General features: G+C 42.5%; 1 protein-coding gene across 1 annotated transcript in view; it reads right to left on the bottom strand.

Annotated features, from left to right (window-relative positions):
• The window catches only part of LOC308091175 (glutamate receptor 1-like), a gene marked incomplete at both ends in the record, with an annotated part of 191,888 nt that overhangs the window by 73,211 nt on the left and 105,025 nt on the right, over positions 1-13,652 (bottom strand). Inside the window, one exon of the mRNA XM_080436598.1 lies at positions 126-284. Coding sequence (XP_080292724.1) covers positions 126-284 — 159 coding nt within the window. The remainder of the gene's footprint in view (positions 1-125; positions 285-13,652) is intronic.

Genomic DNA, 13,652 nt, shown 5'->3' with positions numbered 1-13,652 from the left:
AGTAGAAGTAAAAGTATAGACAATTGGAAATACTCCAGAAAAGTAAAAGTACCTCAAAATTGTACTTAAGTACAGTACTTGAGTAAATGTACTTAGTTACTTTACACCACTGGTTGTGTTTATACCTTGAGTCTCCTGCGTGGCAGTTTGAGGTCCTTGTTGTCGAAGTCCAGCCACTCCTGGTTGACCTCCTCCACGACGGGGTCACTGTAGTCCATGAGCTGGAAGCCAGTTACGTTGGGACCCAGCTTCTGGAACTCGGTGAAGTTCAAGTCCATGAAACCCTGCACCCAGTGGTGGGAAAAAGTACTCAAATGATTTACATAAAGTAAAAGTATCAATACTGCAATGTAGAAATACTCTGTTAGTAAAAGTAAAGTAAAAGTCGAGAATTCTAAATATGCTTGATTAAAAGTACAAAAGTATTGGCACCAAAATGTACTTTAAGTACTGAAAGTAAAAATACTAAAACGTTTGAAAATAGCAGATCTACAAGCTAACAACGCGTCGCGATGCAACGCGTTGTGAGCTTGTAGATCTGCTATTTTCAAATAGCCTCGGTATAAAATAGGACTTAAGTGGTTAATGTATGTTTCATAATATCATAACTTATTGCTGAAAAGTAAATAACTAAAGTCTTCAAATAATTGTAGTGGAGTCAAAAGTACAATATTTGCCTCTGAGATGCAGTGGAGTAGAAGTAAAAGTATTGGAAATTGGAAATACTCAAGTAAAGTACAAACCTCAAAAAGTACAGTACTTGAGTAAATGTAGTTACTTTACACCACTGCCCCGCACACGCACGCCCACACAAGAAGCAAAGGACTACGTTTAGGACACTGGTTCTCAAACTTATTCAAGGACCCCTAAATGGATATGTATGTAGCGGCGGACCCCCCATCTGAAAATGGTTTGTGCCAGGGACCCTCAGAAGAGAAGATTATCAAAATGATTCAACATTTTTAAATATAAAAATGGCAGATGTACAAGCTCATAGCACTGCATGAAGTGACGCACTATGAGCTTGTTTTTTAACCCATTAAGACCTGGAACGCATCTGTGTCACTTTTTGATTTGAGCTAAAAAGCATTATTTTACACTTTGGCTATTCAAAAATAGCAGATATACAAGCTCATAGCGGGGCACCGAGTGCAGCGCTAAGAGCTTATAGATCTGCTATTTTTGAAAAATCAAGAACATTTGTGCAAACCTTTGATATATCTTTTTTAAGGCGAACATTTATAACTGAAATCTTTGCTTCTGGGTAGTGATGAGCGGGCCGACCCGTAACCCGCGGGTCAACCCGCGGCGCGGGTGGTCGAGTCAGGATTTCAGAGGCAATTATGCAGGCTGCGGGTGAAAAAAGTACCGCCAGCCGCTCTCACACGCAAAAAAATAAAAATAAACATAATTGGAACAACATGCTTGTTTATTTAGCCCATGACAATGTTGTGCTACTGTAGACATTTAAAGCGACTTTGGGTACTTAAAAGAGCGCTATATAATATAAACATTCCCACCGCGGGTCGCGGGGCGGGTTGAGCCATAGATTTATATATGGGTTCGCGGGGCGGGTTGAGGCGGGTTGGGTTCCGTGGCGGGTTGGGGCGGGGCGGGTCATGAAAAAACTCGACCCGCACATCACTACTTCTGGGGGTCCCTGGAACAAAATATTTTGAGATGGGGGTCCGCGGCCGAATACATGTACATTTTGGTGTCCTTTACATGAAAAAGTTTGAGAACCACTGACATAGCAACATGTGTTTTTAAAAAAAAAAGTTTTTTGAAGACATTTTGTAGAATCGGAACCTCAGGCCTTAATGGGTTAATAGCCAAAGTAGAGATAATGGTTAAAATGATAGTGACGCTATTTTAACAAATTTAGCTGAGGACCCCCCCAAATTATAGACCCCTGGGGGTCCCCGGAACCTAGCCTGGGACCAGACGAATCTGTCAGTGCACAAAAAAATTGCCCTCTGCGATTTGGATCGAGCACGGTACCGCTCCAGTTGTGAATCCATTTCCTGCTCCCGAAGTCTGGGGTGACCAATCAGGGCCCAGTATTCAATTGGTAGTTGGTTGTAGGTCTAACCAATTGTGTCCAGAGCCATTGTTTTGATCCCGCCCCCCCCGCCCTCTATCCAGTATGCATTAGGTCACAGACGGCCATAACTCAGAGAATTTACAAATGGAACCCAAATGTCCATTTTGGGTTCCTAACTGTCAATTATTTAGCTGGGGACCTCCTGGGACCACCTCAAGGACCCCTTGCTGGTCCCTGGACTACACTTTGAGAACCGCTGCTAGAGTAGACTGCCCAGTAAACACTTAATTAATGAGAGCTCTGCACTGACCTCCACACCACACCCTCCAGGCCTAGGGGGCCACGTCTCCGTTTACCTTACCCACCATACACCTCCCAAAAAACCTTTTGTTTTAACCAACATCACTTACATCATTGGATCTCAAAGTGGGGTCCCAGGGGTCCTTGAGGGAGTTCCAGGGGGTCCGTAGCTAAATGATGGATAGTTAGGGACCAAATGGACCCTTATGGGTGTATAACTCTGAGAGTGTACACATGGAACCAAATGGACCCGTTAGGGTCCATTTGGTTACATTTGTACACTCTCAGAGTTGAATTAAGATTGCTTTTACAATATAAATTGGGGTCCCAGAGATAGAAATGCCATTAAATGGGGGTCCGTAGCCCTAATGCATGTCAAACTGGGGGTCCTTGAAATTAAAATGGTTGATAATCACTGCTAGAGCCGTAAAAATCTTCTCTTCCCTGGCATATCTTTTCAAATGGGGGTCCGCGGGCTAATAAGTGTCAATTTGGGGGTCCTTGACATGAAAAAGTTTGAGAACCACTAGACTGCCCTAGTGTGTCTGATATCTGGTCTAGAGGGCGGGTTCAAAAGCTCAGGAGAAATACAATTCCGTGAGTTCCTATTGGTTCACCGTTCAGTCCGTCAGCCCCCACCCCGCCCCATGCCCCTCCTCCTCCCCCAATGTGCAGCATTGAGAGCCCTGACGTCACAACATTTGGAGCGACGCCCACTGCACTCTGGTTGGTTGGGGAAATAAAACACTTCCTATTCCAGGAACGTCAACAGGCTGGTCCAGGCTCTTATTTTTGAGCAAAAATAAAATAATAAAAGCCTGGAGATCGAGGCCAAAGAACCACCGACTTACACTCCCTTAAAATATTAATAAAATCCACAGACTTAATCACTTTCACTTTATAGACATTTCAAAACTAGCCGCTCTAACAGCTCACAATGCACCTCATCTGGCACATTGTGAGCTTGTAGATCGGCTACTGTATTTCAGTCAGACAACTCTTAGATTGGATTAGAATATATATTTATTAGCAATATATATTTAGCAAGCTTGAGCATGGTATAGAAACAAGAGGAAGCATAGTTTGGCGTCAGGCCTCTGAATCCATTCATTCCCTGTAAGGATAACATTTTAATGAATGTTACATGCCAATTAGCATTTACAGGGAATGAATTAAACCCCCAAGGGGATCTAGAAACAGAGCCTACAGGTGGATGCCGGGGAGGCGGGTGGGATGACTTTCATGGGCAGCAGCAGAGGGAGCAAGCAAGGGCAGCAGATCCGGCAGGATCTCGGCAGCAGAGCAGCAGCAGCAGCAGCGTCGCACGTCAGAGCAGCAGAAGAGCGCAACCAGACTGAACAGGTAGGCAGAGCATTACTTATAACTCACCGACCAGGAGAAGAGTGCATGTGACTTAGTCACCTGATCGGTTAGCCCAATCCCTTGAGTTGCCTGGCCTGAACTAGCTCCATAAACTGCGCCTCATTTCAGTCAGACAACTCTTAGATTGGATTAGAATATATATTTATTAGCAATATATATTTAGCAAGCTTGAGCATGGTATAGAAACAAGAGGAAGCATAGTTTGGCGTCAGGCCTCTGAATCCATTCATTCCCTGTAAGGATAACATTTTAATGAATGTTACATGCCAATTAGCATTTACAGGGAATGAATTAAACCCCCAAAACAGCAAGAACCCCCAAAACGGCTTGAGAGCACAGGGCCTGACGCCGGACCAACCATCTGTGAGAATGGTGGAGCTCCATAATTTAACATGATATAATGACTGAGTTCCTCATCATAATTTTTTTTTTTTTTTTAAATTAACTAAACAAATGCAGCATGCACCCATGTGTTCAGCGAGCCTGATGAATCCAGGTACCCGCTGATCCCTGAATTCAGGAGTCCTAGACGGTATCCTAATATGGCGTCCACGCTGTGCCGCACCAACTCGGATTCGAAGAGGACATTCTATATTTATTTCTTTTTCAAAGAAATCTGCTATATATATACACATATATATATAATGAGTCATCCTATGATGAATGATAACTATTGTTTATCATCCATAATAAATAAAGTGTACTGACTATGTGTGTAAAGACGCGCTATCTTTACTTAACATCTGAATCAGTACCCAACGATACCTGAGCGGCAATTACTAATAGACTGAGCTTGATATGATTAGCCTGACTGCATAGTCATAGAAAACCCAACATTTTTTAGCGCTACCGTAGAAAACCCAACATTTTTTAACGCTGCCATAGAAAACCCAACATTTTTTAACGCTGCCATAGAAAACCCAAATCTTTTTTAACGCTGCCATAGAAACCCAACATTTTTTAACGCTGCCATAGAAACCCAACATTTTTTAACGCTGCCATAGAACCCAACATTTTTTAACGCTGCCATAGAAAGCCCAACATTTTTTAGCGCTACCAAGGAAAGCCCAACATTTTTTAGCGCTATAAATAAACCAACATTTTTTAGCACCATGACATCACCACTAAACTAAATCCCCAGCAATCCACCCGAGTTGTAATTAAAGCGTCAATAATGCTCAAGCAGCATTTATTGAATTAGCGATAGAACAGTGAGAGCACTCATACTCATGAGCTTTTTGCCTGCAGAATGTCGTCCTTATTAACCAATATCTACGTAAGCTCCTGAGGACCATCGCCCCATAGATTTAGAGAGCAGAAGACAAGCAGCGCTGCAGGTGTAGCTACACCAATACGGAGGATGGAGAAAGCCCGCAGCTGAGCAGATCTCTCGCAGCTTTGCAGTGAACCAGTTCAAGTTTAGGCCTACAGATGGAGAGACAAACACAATGTTATTGCAATTCTGGATTAGCCCGGCCATCTTATGACCAATTTAACCAATTTTGGGTTCATGTTGCCATTTACCGTATAGCAACATGCATTTTATATATATATATTTTTTTATTAACTATTTGAAGTTCCAGAACTTAGTCAGGATTTAGAAGGCGATTTTTTAAATCGCCTTGGTCTAAATGGGTTAAGCGCCATGTGGCAGCATGTTAGCAATTAGCATCATAGCAGTTGATGCAGAAAGAATATGGTATACAAGCTTAAATAATAGCTTGCAGAGCTTGACGCAGATTATTAGACATGTGAATAATATTAACTAACGCCGATATCCCTCTCCATCCATAGCCTAATAGATTTAGCACGAAAAGCCATCTGTTGCAAGTCTGAATCGGCCCAACAGAGCCAGACGCCAGAGGGTTGGTAGAATTGATTTAGCAGAGTTTAGCAGCGAGGCTAGGCAGCTCAGTAGATGATGCAGCATAGGTGCCGAGAAGACATTGAGAAGCCCACATCTCAAGCAGCTCTCTCAACGCTACCTTGAGAGCCTTGTGCTGGCCCGCACAGTAGATGATGCAGCATAGTGCTGAGAACACTGAGAAGCCCACATCTCGAGCAGCTCTCTCACGCTGCCTTGAGAGCTCACAGAGCCGCCAAGAGCGTAGGTAGTTCAACCTGGAATCTAGAACCAGAAGCAGAATTATTCTTGCAATTACCATGGTAAGCCACCCTGGACGAGATGACGCCGTTATAGACCGCTGGGACAGGAATTTACTTCCTGAAGCCACTCACACATCCACAGTGAAAAGTGCGTGCTTCACTGTGGATGTGTGGGGACGCATGCTGCACGCCACTGCGCGAGTGTGGCCTCAAATCCTGACACAGTCAGTTGCACACCGCAAGCTGCTGGTTGCGCTGCAACACTCGTCACCAGTGATGAACACACCGTGATGTGGTGCCAAATATGCCGTGAGCATCCCAATCTGGCGGATAAAGCAGCGCCTTTTAACGGGGACAAAGACTTCCAGTCACCCAGCTTTTGATAAGCATGAGAAAAGCAAAGAGCCCATCAACATAGTGTAACTATTGATAACAGGAGCAGCCAGGATCGGAGTCCCTCTTTAACCGTCCTGCGAGATATTTCGCGGATTGGTGCGCACCAGCCAACATTGACAAATGACTGATATCTTGACTCTACTAAAGCCCCACCATCTATCCTGTTGCAATACTTTACTTCTGTAGCTTGTTGCTCATAACATGACAACATCACTTGGCAACCAACTTTTCTATATACTGTACCATATACCTTCCACATGGAAGCAAGCATGCCATGATAGCTTGTGCTACCACAATCCAGAGCTATCCCCATAAGCAAGCCATGCTGAGTTAGCTTGTGCTACAATCAATTTGATAGCTTTACGCATGGGAAGTAAAACATGCTGTGTTTAGCTTGTGCTACCGACCATCCGAGCTTCCACATAGGAAGCAAAACAACTGAATTAGCTTGTGCTACGAACAATCCGAGCTCCCACGTGGGAAGCAAAACATGCTGTGCTAGCCTATGCTACGAACAATCCAGAGCTATCCACATAAGAAGCAACACATGCTGTGATAGCTTGTGCTAAACAATTCGCCTCCACATAGGCAAAACATGCTGTGCTAGCCTGTGCTACAACAATCTAATCTTCCACATAGAAGCAAACATGCTGAGCTAGCCTGTGCTACAAACAATCTAAAGCTTCCACATAAGCAAACATGCTGTGCTACGACAATCTAAAGCTTCTACAAGAAGCAAACGTACTGTGTTAGCCTGTGCTACAACGTCTCTACCATCTCTTATCCAAGTGTATGCAGCAAAATGAGAATCCCTTTAGCTCATCCTGATCCTTAACAAGTGTAATTTAGCAATACAAGAGCATAACAACGGTAGAAATGCAACCAATAACGTCTAATCTGCACTGCAAGTTCATTTGATTATTTCATCGTAATATGAAACGGCCTACTTTACCTCCACCACATATTAGAGCAATTGAACTGCTACATGATTTGACACTGACACTGTCACTGTTGAAGACACGAGGCCTGCAAACCTGACTTCCCCAGTATCCAAGGTGAACAGCACTCATCCCCATCGGCATTAGGCATCCCATCACCATGCATTAAGCCGGACATGGAAAAAGAAGCACAATGCAGAATATCAATAAATGCTGATAAATGACTTTGCGTGATATTGCTTTCAATTGCTAAATGTGAGGTAGATGAATGCAGTATTAATGAGGTAGTGGCCATAGCACTAGTAGTAACTTAGCATGTTCATGATCGGCACTTTTGCAGCAATTTTTAGTACTAGCAGCATTAGTCGATTATAGCAGTGGTAGCAATGTAGTCCACATCATTAGCATAATCATGATTAGCAGACATTTTGCCAGCAATTGCAGAATGAGTAGCATTAATGCAGTAGCCTAGGAATGCGTCAATATAATTAGCATGATCATCATGATGGCACTAGTATGAGTAGCATGCATTGACTGCAGAAACAATGTCAGCAGTTTTAGCCTAATCATGATCAGCAGTCAGTTAGTAGCAGTTGAAGAACGACTAGCATAATCTGAACAGTAGAAGCATGCAGTGAGAGCTTTAGCATAATGGAGACCATCGTGTTGATGGCAGCAATCTAGTACAATTTAGTACAGCAACTTCAGCACTAACATGAACATTGAGATGATGGCAGCAATTTAGTGCTGCAACTTTAGCATCAACATGAACAGTGAGTTTCCTACTCTGCAAATAGATGCCAGACAGCTACACGAGAGATAACTAATTTCAATGAATTCTAGCAGCATTAACATTTAAACTGCAGTGCAACTACTTCTTGAACACTACTCACAAGTTAGCTTCCCCTCTCTCCTTCGCATGGTTAGAGAAGTGTTCGGTCATCAACTATAAGCCTCAAACAACATCCGGTGGACGAGCTCTTCAGAATAAGAGTACCGTCTAAAGCCACTGAACTATCCATGAATACAATAACTATAAATTAAGCAAGATGCAGCCAACTGAGCATATCCGTGTTTTAACCAGTAGCCTACATAAAGATATTAATCTGAACATTAGAGCCAGAACAAGCAAAGCGACTCACAAAGTGACGCCATGCCCTCTCTCTCTATCTATCATGGCAGTAGCACTTACCAGCCATATCGCGCGCATCCGTTCCTCTGTGAACGATAGATCGGTGATGTCATCTTTTGAGAGAGAAGCAAGCAACTAGGTCTAGAAACCCAATCTTGAGATAAAGTGAACTACTTTGAACAAATACACGCTAAACTGGGGACCATAACAGAACCCCAAGCCCATCGTTGCTACGATAAGGAAACAGAAACTTAAGCAACACTGTTGGTGAACTACCGTTACCCCAGTGCCATAAAGAGAGTTCTGACACTAGCGTCGACTCCCATTGTAAGAATGGAATGCGGAAGTGCTCCGTCTATCTCAATGAGGCAGGCAGTCCCAATGTTTGGAACTATACCCCAGGAGCCCGTTTGCGGCGGGATCAAGCGTGTCGTTACTCTATTTCTACACTTTCTAGTTGACCATACTGAGATCGATCAATGACGAACGCTACTGCTTTTGAGCTGAGCGTTTAGCAAGCGATTTTTAACTTAAGTAAAGAAAGTAATACCACGTTTTAGAACCAGTAGCACACAGCTGAGTAGCTATGATTAGCGCAGCATGGACAATGGCAGCACGCCAATAGCCATCAACCAAGGAACAATATGAGACTATTCATGGGCAGCAGCAGAGGGAGCAAGCAAGGGCAGCAGATCCGGCAGGATCTCGGCAGCAGAGCAGCAGCAGCAGCAGCGTCGCACGTCAGAGCAGCAGAAGAGCGCAACCAGACTGAACAGGTAGGCAGAGCATTACTTATAACTCACCGACCAGGAGAAGAGTGCATGTGACTTAGTCACCTGATCGGTTAGCCCAATCCCTTGAGTTGCCTGGCCTGAACTAGCTCCATAAACTGCGCCTCATTTTCACTGCTTTTGCACGAAGTAGGCCATTCATTTCAAAACAATAAAGATACAAACAATATATCTACAATGTTCTGCTCGACAGCAACAATATCATCTAAACATTGGGGCAATTAGCAACAGTCAGACTGTTGACCATAAATAAAATTACTTATTAAAGAAACTGTGCAACAGTGCAGCAGTGAAACACGTTGTTTCATACAGTCAGTTTAAGCAGAGGCTTAAACTGCTTATTTTCTATCAGGGGATAATTCTACCGCCATAAAATAACCCTGTTAAATACTGTACTGTCACTCTGACAATCCACCCTCATGTGCGCACAAACAAGCACGCACTCACGCACACGCACACACACGCGCACACACACACACACACACACACACACACACACACACACACACACACACACACACACACACACATGTGCGTGTGTATATGTATGTGCATATGCATATGTATGTGTGTGTATGTGCATATGTATGTGTGTGTATGTGCATATGTATGTGTGTGTATGTGCATATGTATGTGTGTGTATGTGTATGTGCATATGTATGTGTGTGTATGTGCATATGTATGTGTGTGTATGTGCACATGTATGTGTGCGGGGGTAGTGTGAAGGATTACCGCCAACTGTCATCGTCGCCATATGATTAACGACTTTAATGTGTGCGCGTGTGCGGTGTGTGTGTGTGTGTGTGTGTGTGTGTGTGTGTGTGTGTGTGTGTGTGTGTGTGTGTGTGTGTAATAATTGGTTTCCTTCCTCTATAATGTGTGTGCCAGTGTTGTGTGATTGGGGTTCTGGCACTGTGTTCTGTATAGCTGTCAAATAGCAGCATGGTGGGGTTGAATTGCACTGTGTTCTGTATAGCTGTCAAATAGCAGCATGGTGGTGTTGAATTGCACTGTGTTCTGTATGGTTGTCAAATAGCAGCAGTGGTGGAAAAAGTATTCAAATTCTTTACTTAAGTAAAAGTACCAATACTGCAATATAAAAATACTCTGTTACAAGTAAAAGTCCAGAATTAAAAATGTACTTGAGTAAAAGTACAAAAGTATTGGCATCAAAATGTACTTAAAGTACCAAAGGTAAAAGTACTAAAATGTTTGAAAATAGCAGATCTACAAGCTCACAACGCGTCGCGGTATGATATTATGTTTCATAATATCATGATTTATATCTGAAAAGTAACTAGTAACTTAAGTTTTCAAATAATTGTAGTGGAGTATGTTGTATATTTCATATAACATACATACAGATGTTAGATGATTTCACTTCACAAGTACAGACAGAAGAGTGTATTCAGAGATGACTGTTGGCCCGAGCCGGGTGGGGGTTACAATTAGCATTCCCAATTGGGGAGACAGAAGGTCTAGGCATTTGTCATCACCCTTCCTTTCCTGGCCCATACAGTTGCAAATGTAGTGGGCCAGGAGGTGGGGTCCCACCTTTCAAGGTACCCATACAAGATCCGCCTACCTTCTTTAGATCTCAATGTGGTCACTGCTATCTAGAGGGGATGAATTGTAACTATTTGTGTGTCACTCAGAGGCCGGGGGGCCGATGGTGGGACCTCAGGGTCCATAGGGAAGCTGTTTGTACTCTGTTTGTACTTTGAAATAAATCGGAAGCAAGTAACCTCACTGACTGGAGTGAAGACTCTATCCATTCTAAAACCATTCATACACACCTCTGGAACATCTTATTAGTGTGGTTGCCCGAATGGGCAACCAGACTATTGTTATAGATAAACTTTATTCTGGATACACTTTTTTTTCAACCGCATCTCCTCCCACAGTTTATTTTTCCCAATTTAGTGGCATATGTCAAAATGACCGTCTTGACCGGGAATCGTCTGCTTGTATTTTGCTAAGAGATTGGTTAAATAGTTTAATTGATATTGATTTATTAGTGCATTAAATGTCCCCATCCACTTTAATGGAAAAGTGAAAAAACTAAAATTCAAGTATTTTTTGCTCTGAAACCGTAAGAGCTATAGTTACCAGATTTGGTGGGGAGGTTTATGATTTAGTCCGAAATTATAAAAAAAAAAAACATTACACCAGTCGGCCTCATGGTGGCGCTATAACAGCCCACTTTACGTGTTGGCCTATAACTCTTGAACCGTAGAATCCGGTCCTAGAATAAAAATATTTTTTCCCCTAGATTCCTTGGGTCATGACGCAACTCCCCATATAGACCACGCCCATTTGCGTCAGGATAGATTTTCCGCCATTTTGAATTTTCTTCAAAAAACACTTTTAGCTCCTCCTCCCACATATTTTCTCCAAATTTCAAAACAATCGGTACACATGATCTCTGGACCCATGCGATAATCTGGAGCGAAACAGAATTTTGATAGTCCATACCGTTCGTCCGTAAATGGCTTCCAAAGTTAGAGGGAGGGGCCCGTTTTACAAAAAAGCCCACAAATCACGAACAAAACGTCCAGTCAATCCCAAATTTGAAACACATGTCAAGGGTGCTTCACTCAACAAATCCCCAAAAGCATTTCCACTTTGATCCATAGGGGGTGCCACAAATGCTCAAAATGTAACCTTTTGATGCAAAAACCATATGTTGATGTTTCTAGATAAACTATATTTCAAACCACTACTCCTCTCACAGTTTATTTTTCCCAATTTAGCGGCATATGTCAAAATGACCGTCTTGACCGGGAATCGTGCGCTTGTATTTTGCTAAGAGATTGGTTAAATAGTTTAATTGATATTGATTTATTAGTGCATTAAATTTCCCCATCCGCTTTAATGAAAAAGTGAAAAAACTCAAATTCAAGTATTTTTTTCTCTGAAACCGTAAGAGCTAGAGTTACCAGATTTGGAGGGGAGGTTCATCATTTAGTCCGAAATTATTGAAAAAATAATTACACCAGTCGGCCTCATGGTGGCGCTATAACAGCCCCCTTTACGTTTTGGGCTATAACTCTTGAACCGTATGTCGTAAAATCAAAATGTATTCATCTCTCCATATAGGCCACGCCCATGTGCGTCAGGATAGATTTTCCGCCATTTTGAATTTTCTTCAAAACACAGTTTTTGCTCCTTTTCCTACAAATTTGGTCCAAATCTCACACAAATTGGTACAGGTCATCTATGGACCCATGCGATAAATATATCCAAACGGCATTTTGATAGTCCTTACCGTTCGTCCGTAATTGGCTTCCAAAGTTAGTGGGAGGGGCCCGTTTTACCAAAAATGCCAAAAATCACGAACAAAACGTCCAATCGATCCCAAATTTAAATCACATGTCGAAGGTGGTTTACTCAACGAATCACCAAAAGCATTTCCACTTTGATCCATAGGGGGCGCCACAACTGCGCAAAACGTAACCGTTTGATGCAAAAACATGATTTTTGGGGGGATCACTCCTCTCAAAATGAAAAGCAGGTGATCTCAGGAGTTACAGGACGTTGTCATTGGCCCGCTCCATTTGTGGGAGGGACCTATTTATTTAGTGGGAGGGGCCTATTTCTTAAAATCAAAACGCCATGTATCACGAACGCAGGATCCAATCAGCACCAAATTCGAATGGCACGTCGCGCGGCCTCCGACGGTATTCCTCCAAGCGTATTCCTCAAGTCCCGGCGGCGCCGACCTGCGACCGGCGTCGGCGCAACCACACTTTGCAATTTCCCAGAATTGCGACCCGTCTAGTTAACTACAATATGGCGTTGTTGGCAACTAAAAGTGCATTAGAACCTTTACCAAATATAGTGAAGTCTGTGGTTTCAGATGCCACAAGTAAAAGTACAATATTTGCCTCTGAGATGTAGTGGAGTAGAAGTAAAAGTATTAGAATTTGGAAATACTCAGGTAAAGTACAAATACCTCAAAATTGTACTTAAGTACAGTACTTACAGTAGTTACTTTCCACCACTGACTGTCAAATAGCAGCATGGTGGGGTTGCATTGCATTGTTCTGTATGGCAGTGTTGATTTTGAAAGCAAATTTTGATTTAGTTTTATAAAATTCCATTTAGTTTTAGTCATATTTTAGTCATCTGAAATGTTTTAGTTTTAGTCTAGTTCTAGTCGACTAAATATCCTAAGAGTTTAATCGACTAAATCTACAGTTGATTTAGTCGACTAAAATGTATTTTAGCGGTGCCTTGATGGCGTCGTAAAGGCTGATTTTACACTTGGCTGCATGCTGAAAATAGCCGATCTACAAGCTCACAACGTGTCGCAGCACGACGCATTGTGAGCTTGTAGATCTGCTATTTTCAGAGTGCAACACCCGAGCACAACCAAACATAAAATTACTTGTCTTTTAGTTCTACTGGATCTCTTCTCCACTCGTCCCTCACTAACATTTTAGTCCAGTTTTTATTTGTTGACAAAATTGTCAACATATTTAGTCTTAGTTTTAGTCATCATAGCTTAGTTTTTATTTAGTTTTTATTTAGTTTTCGTCAGTGAAAAAAGGTAGTCGACG

Source organism: Gymnoscopelus braueri (genome assembly GCF_963280865.1).
Source record: "Gymnoscopelus braueri genome assembly, chromosome: 8".
Lineage (NCBI taxonomy): Eukaryota > Metazoa > Chordata > Actinopteri > Myctophiformes > Myctophidae > Gymnoscopelus > Gymnoscopelus braueri.
Note: the sequence above shows the minus strand (reverse complement) of the source record. Positions and strands in the feature narration are given on the sequence as shown.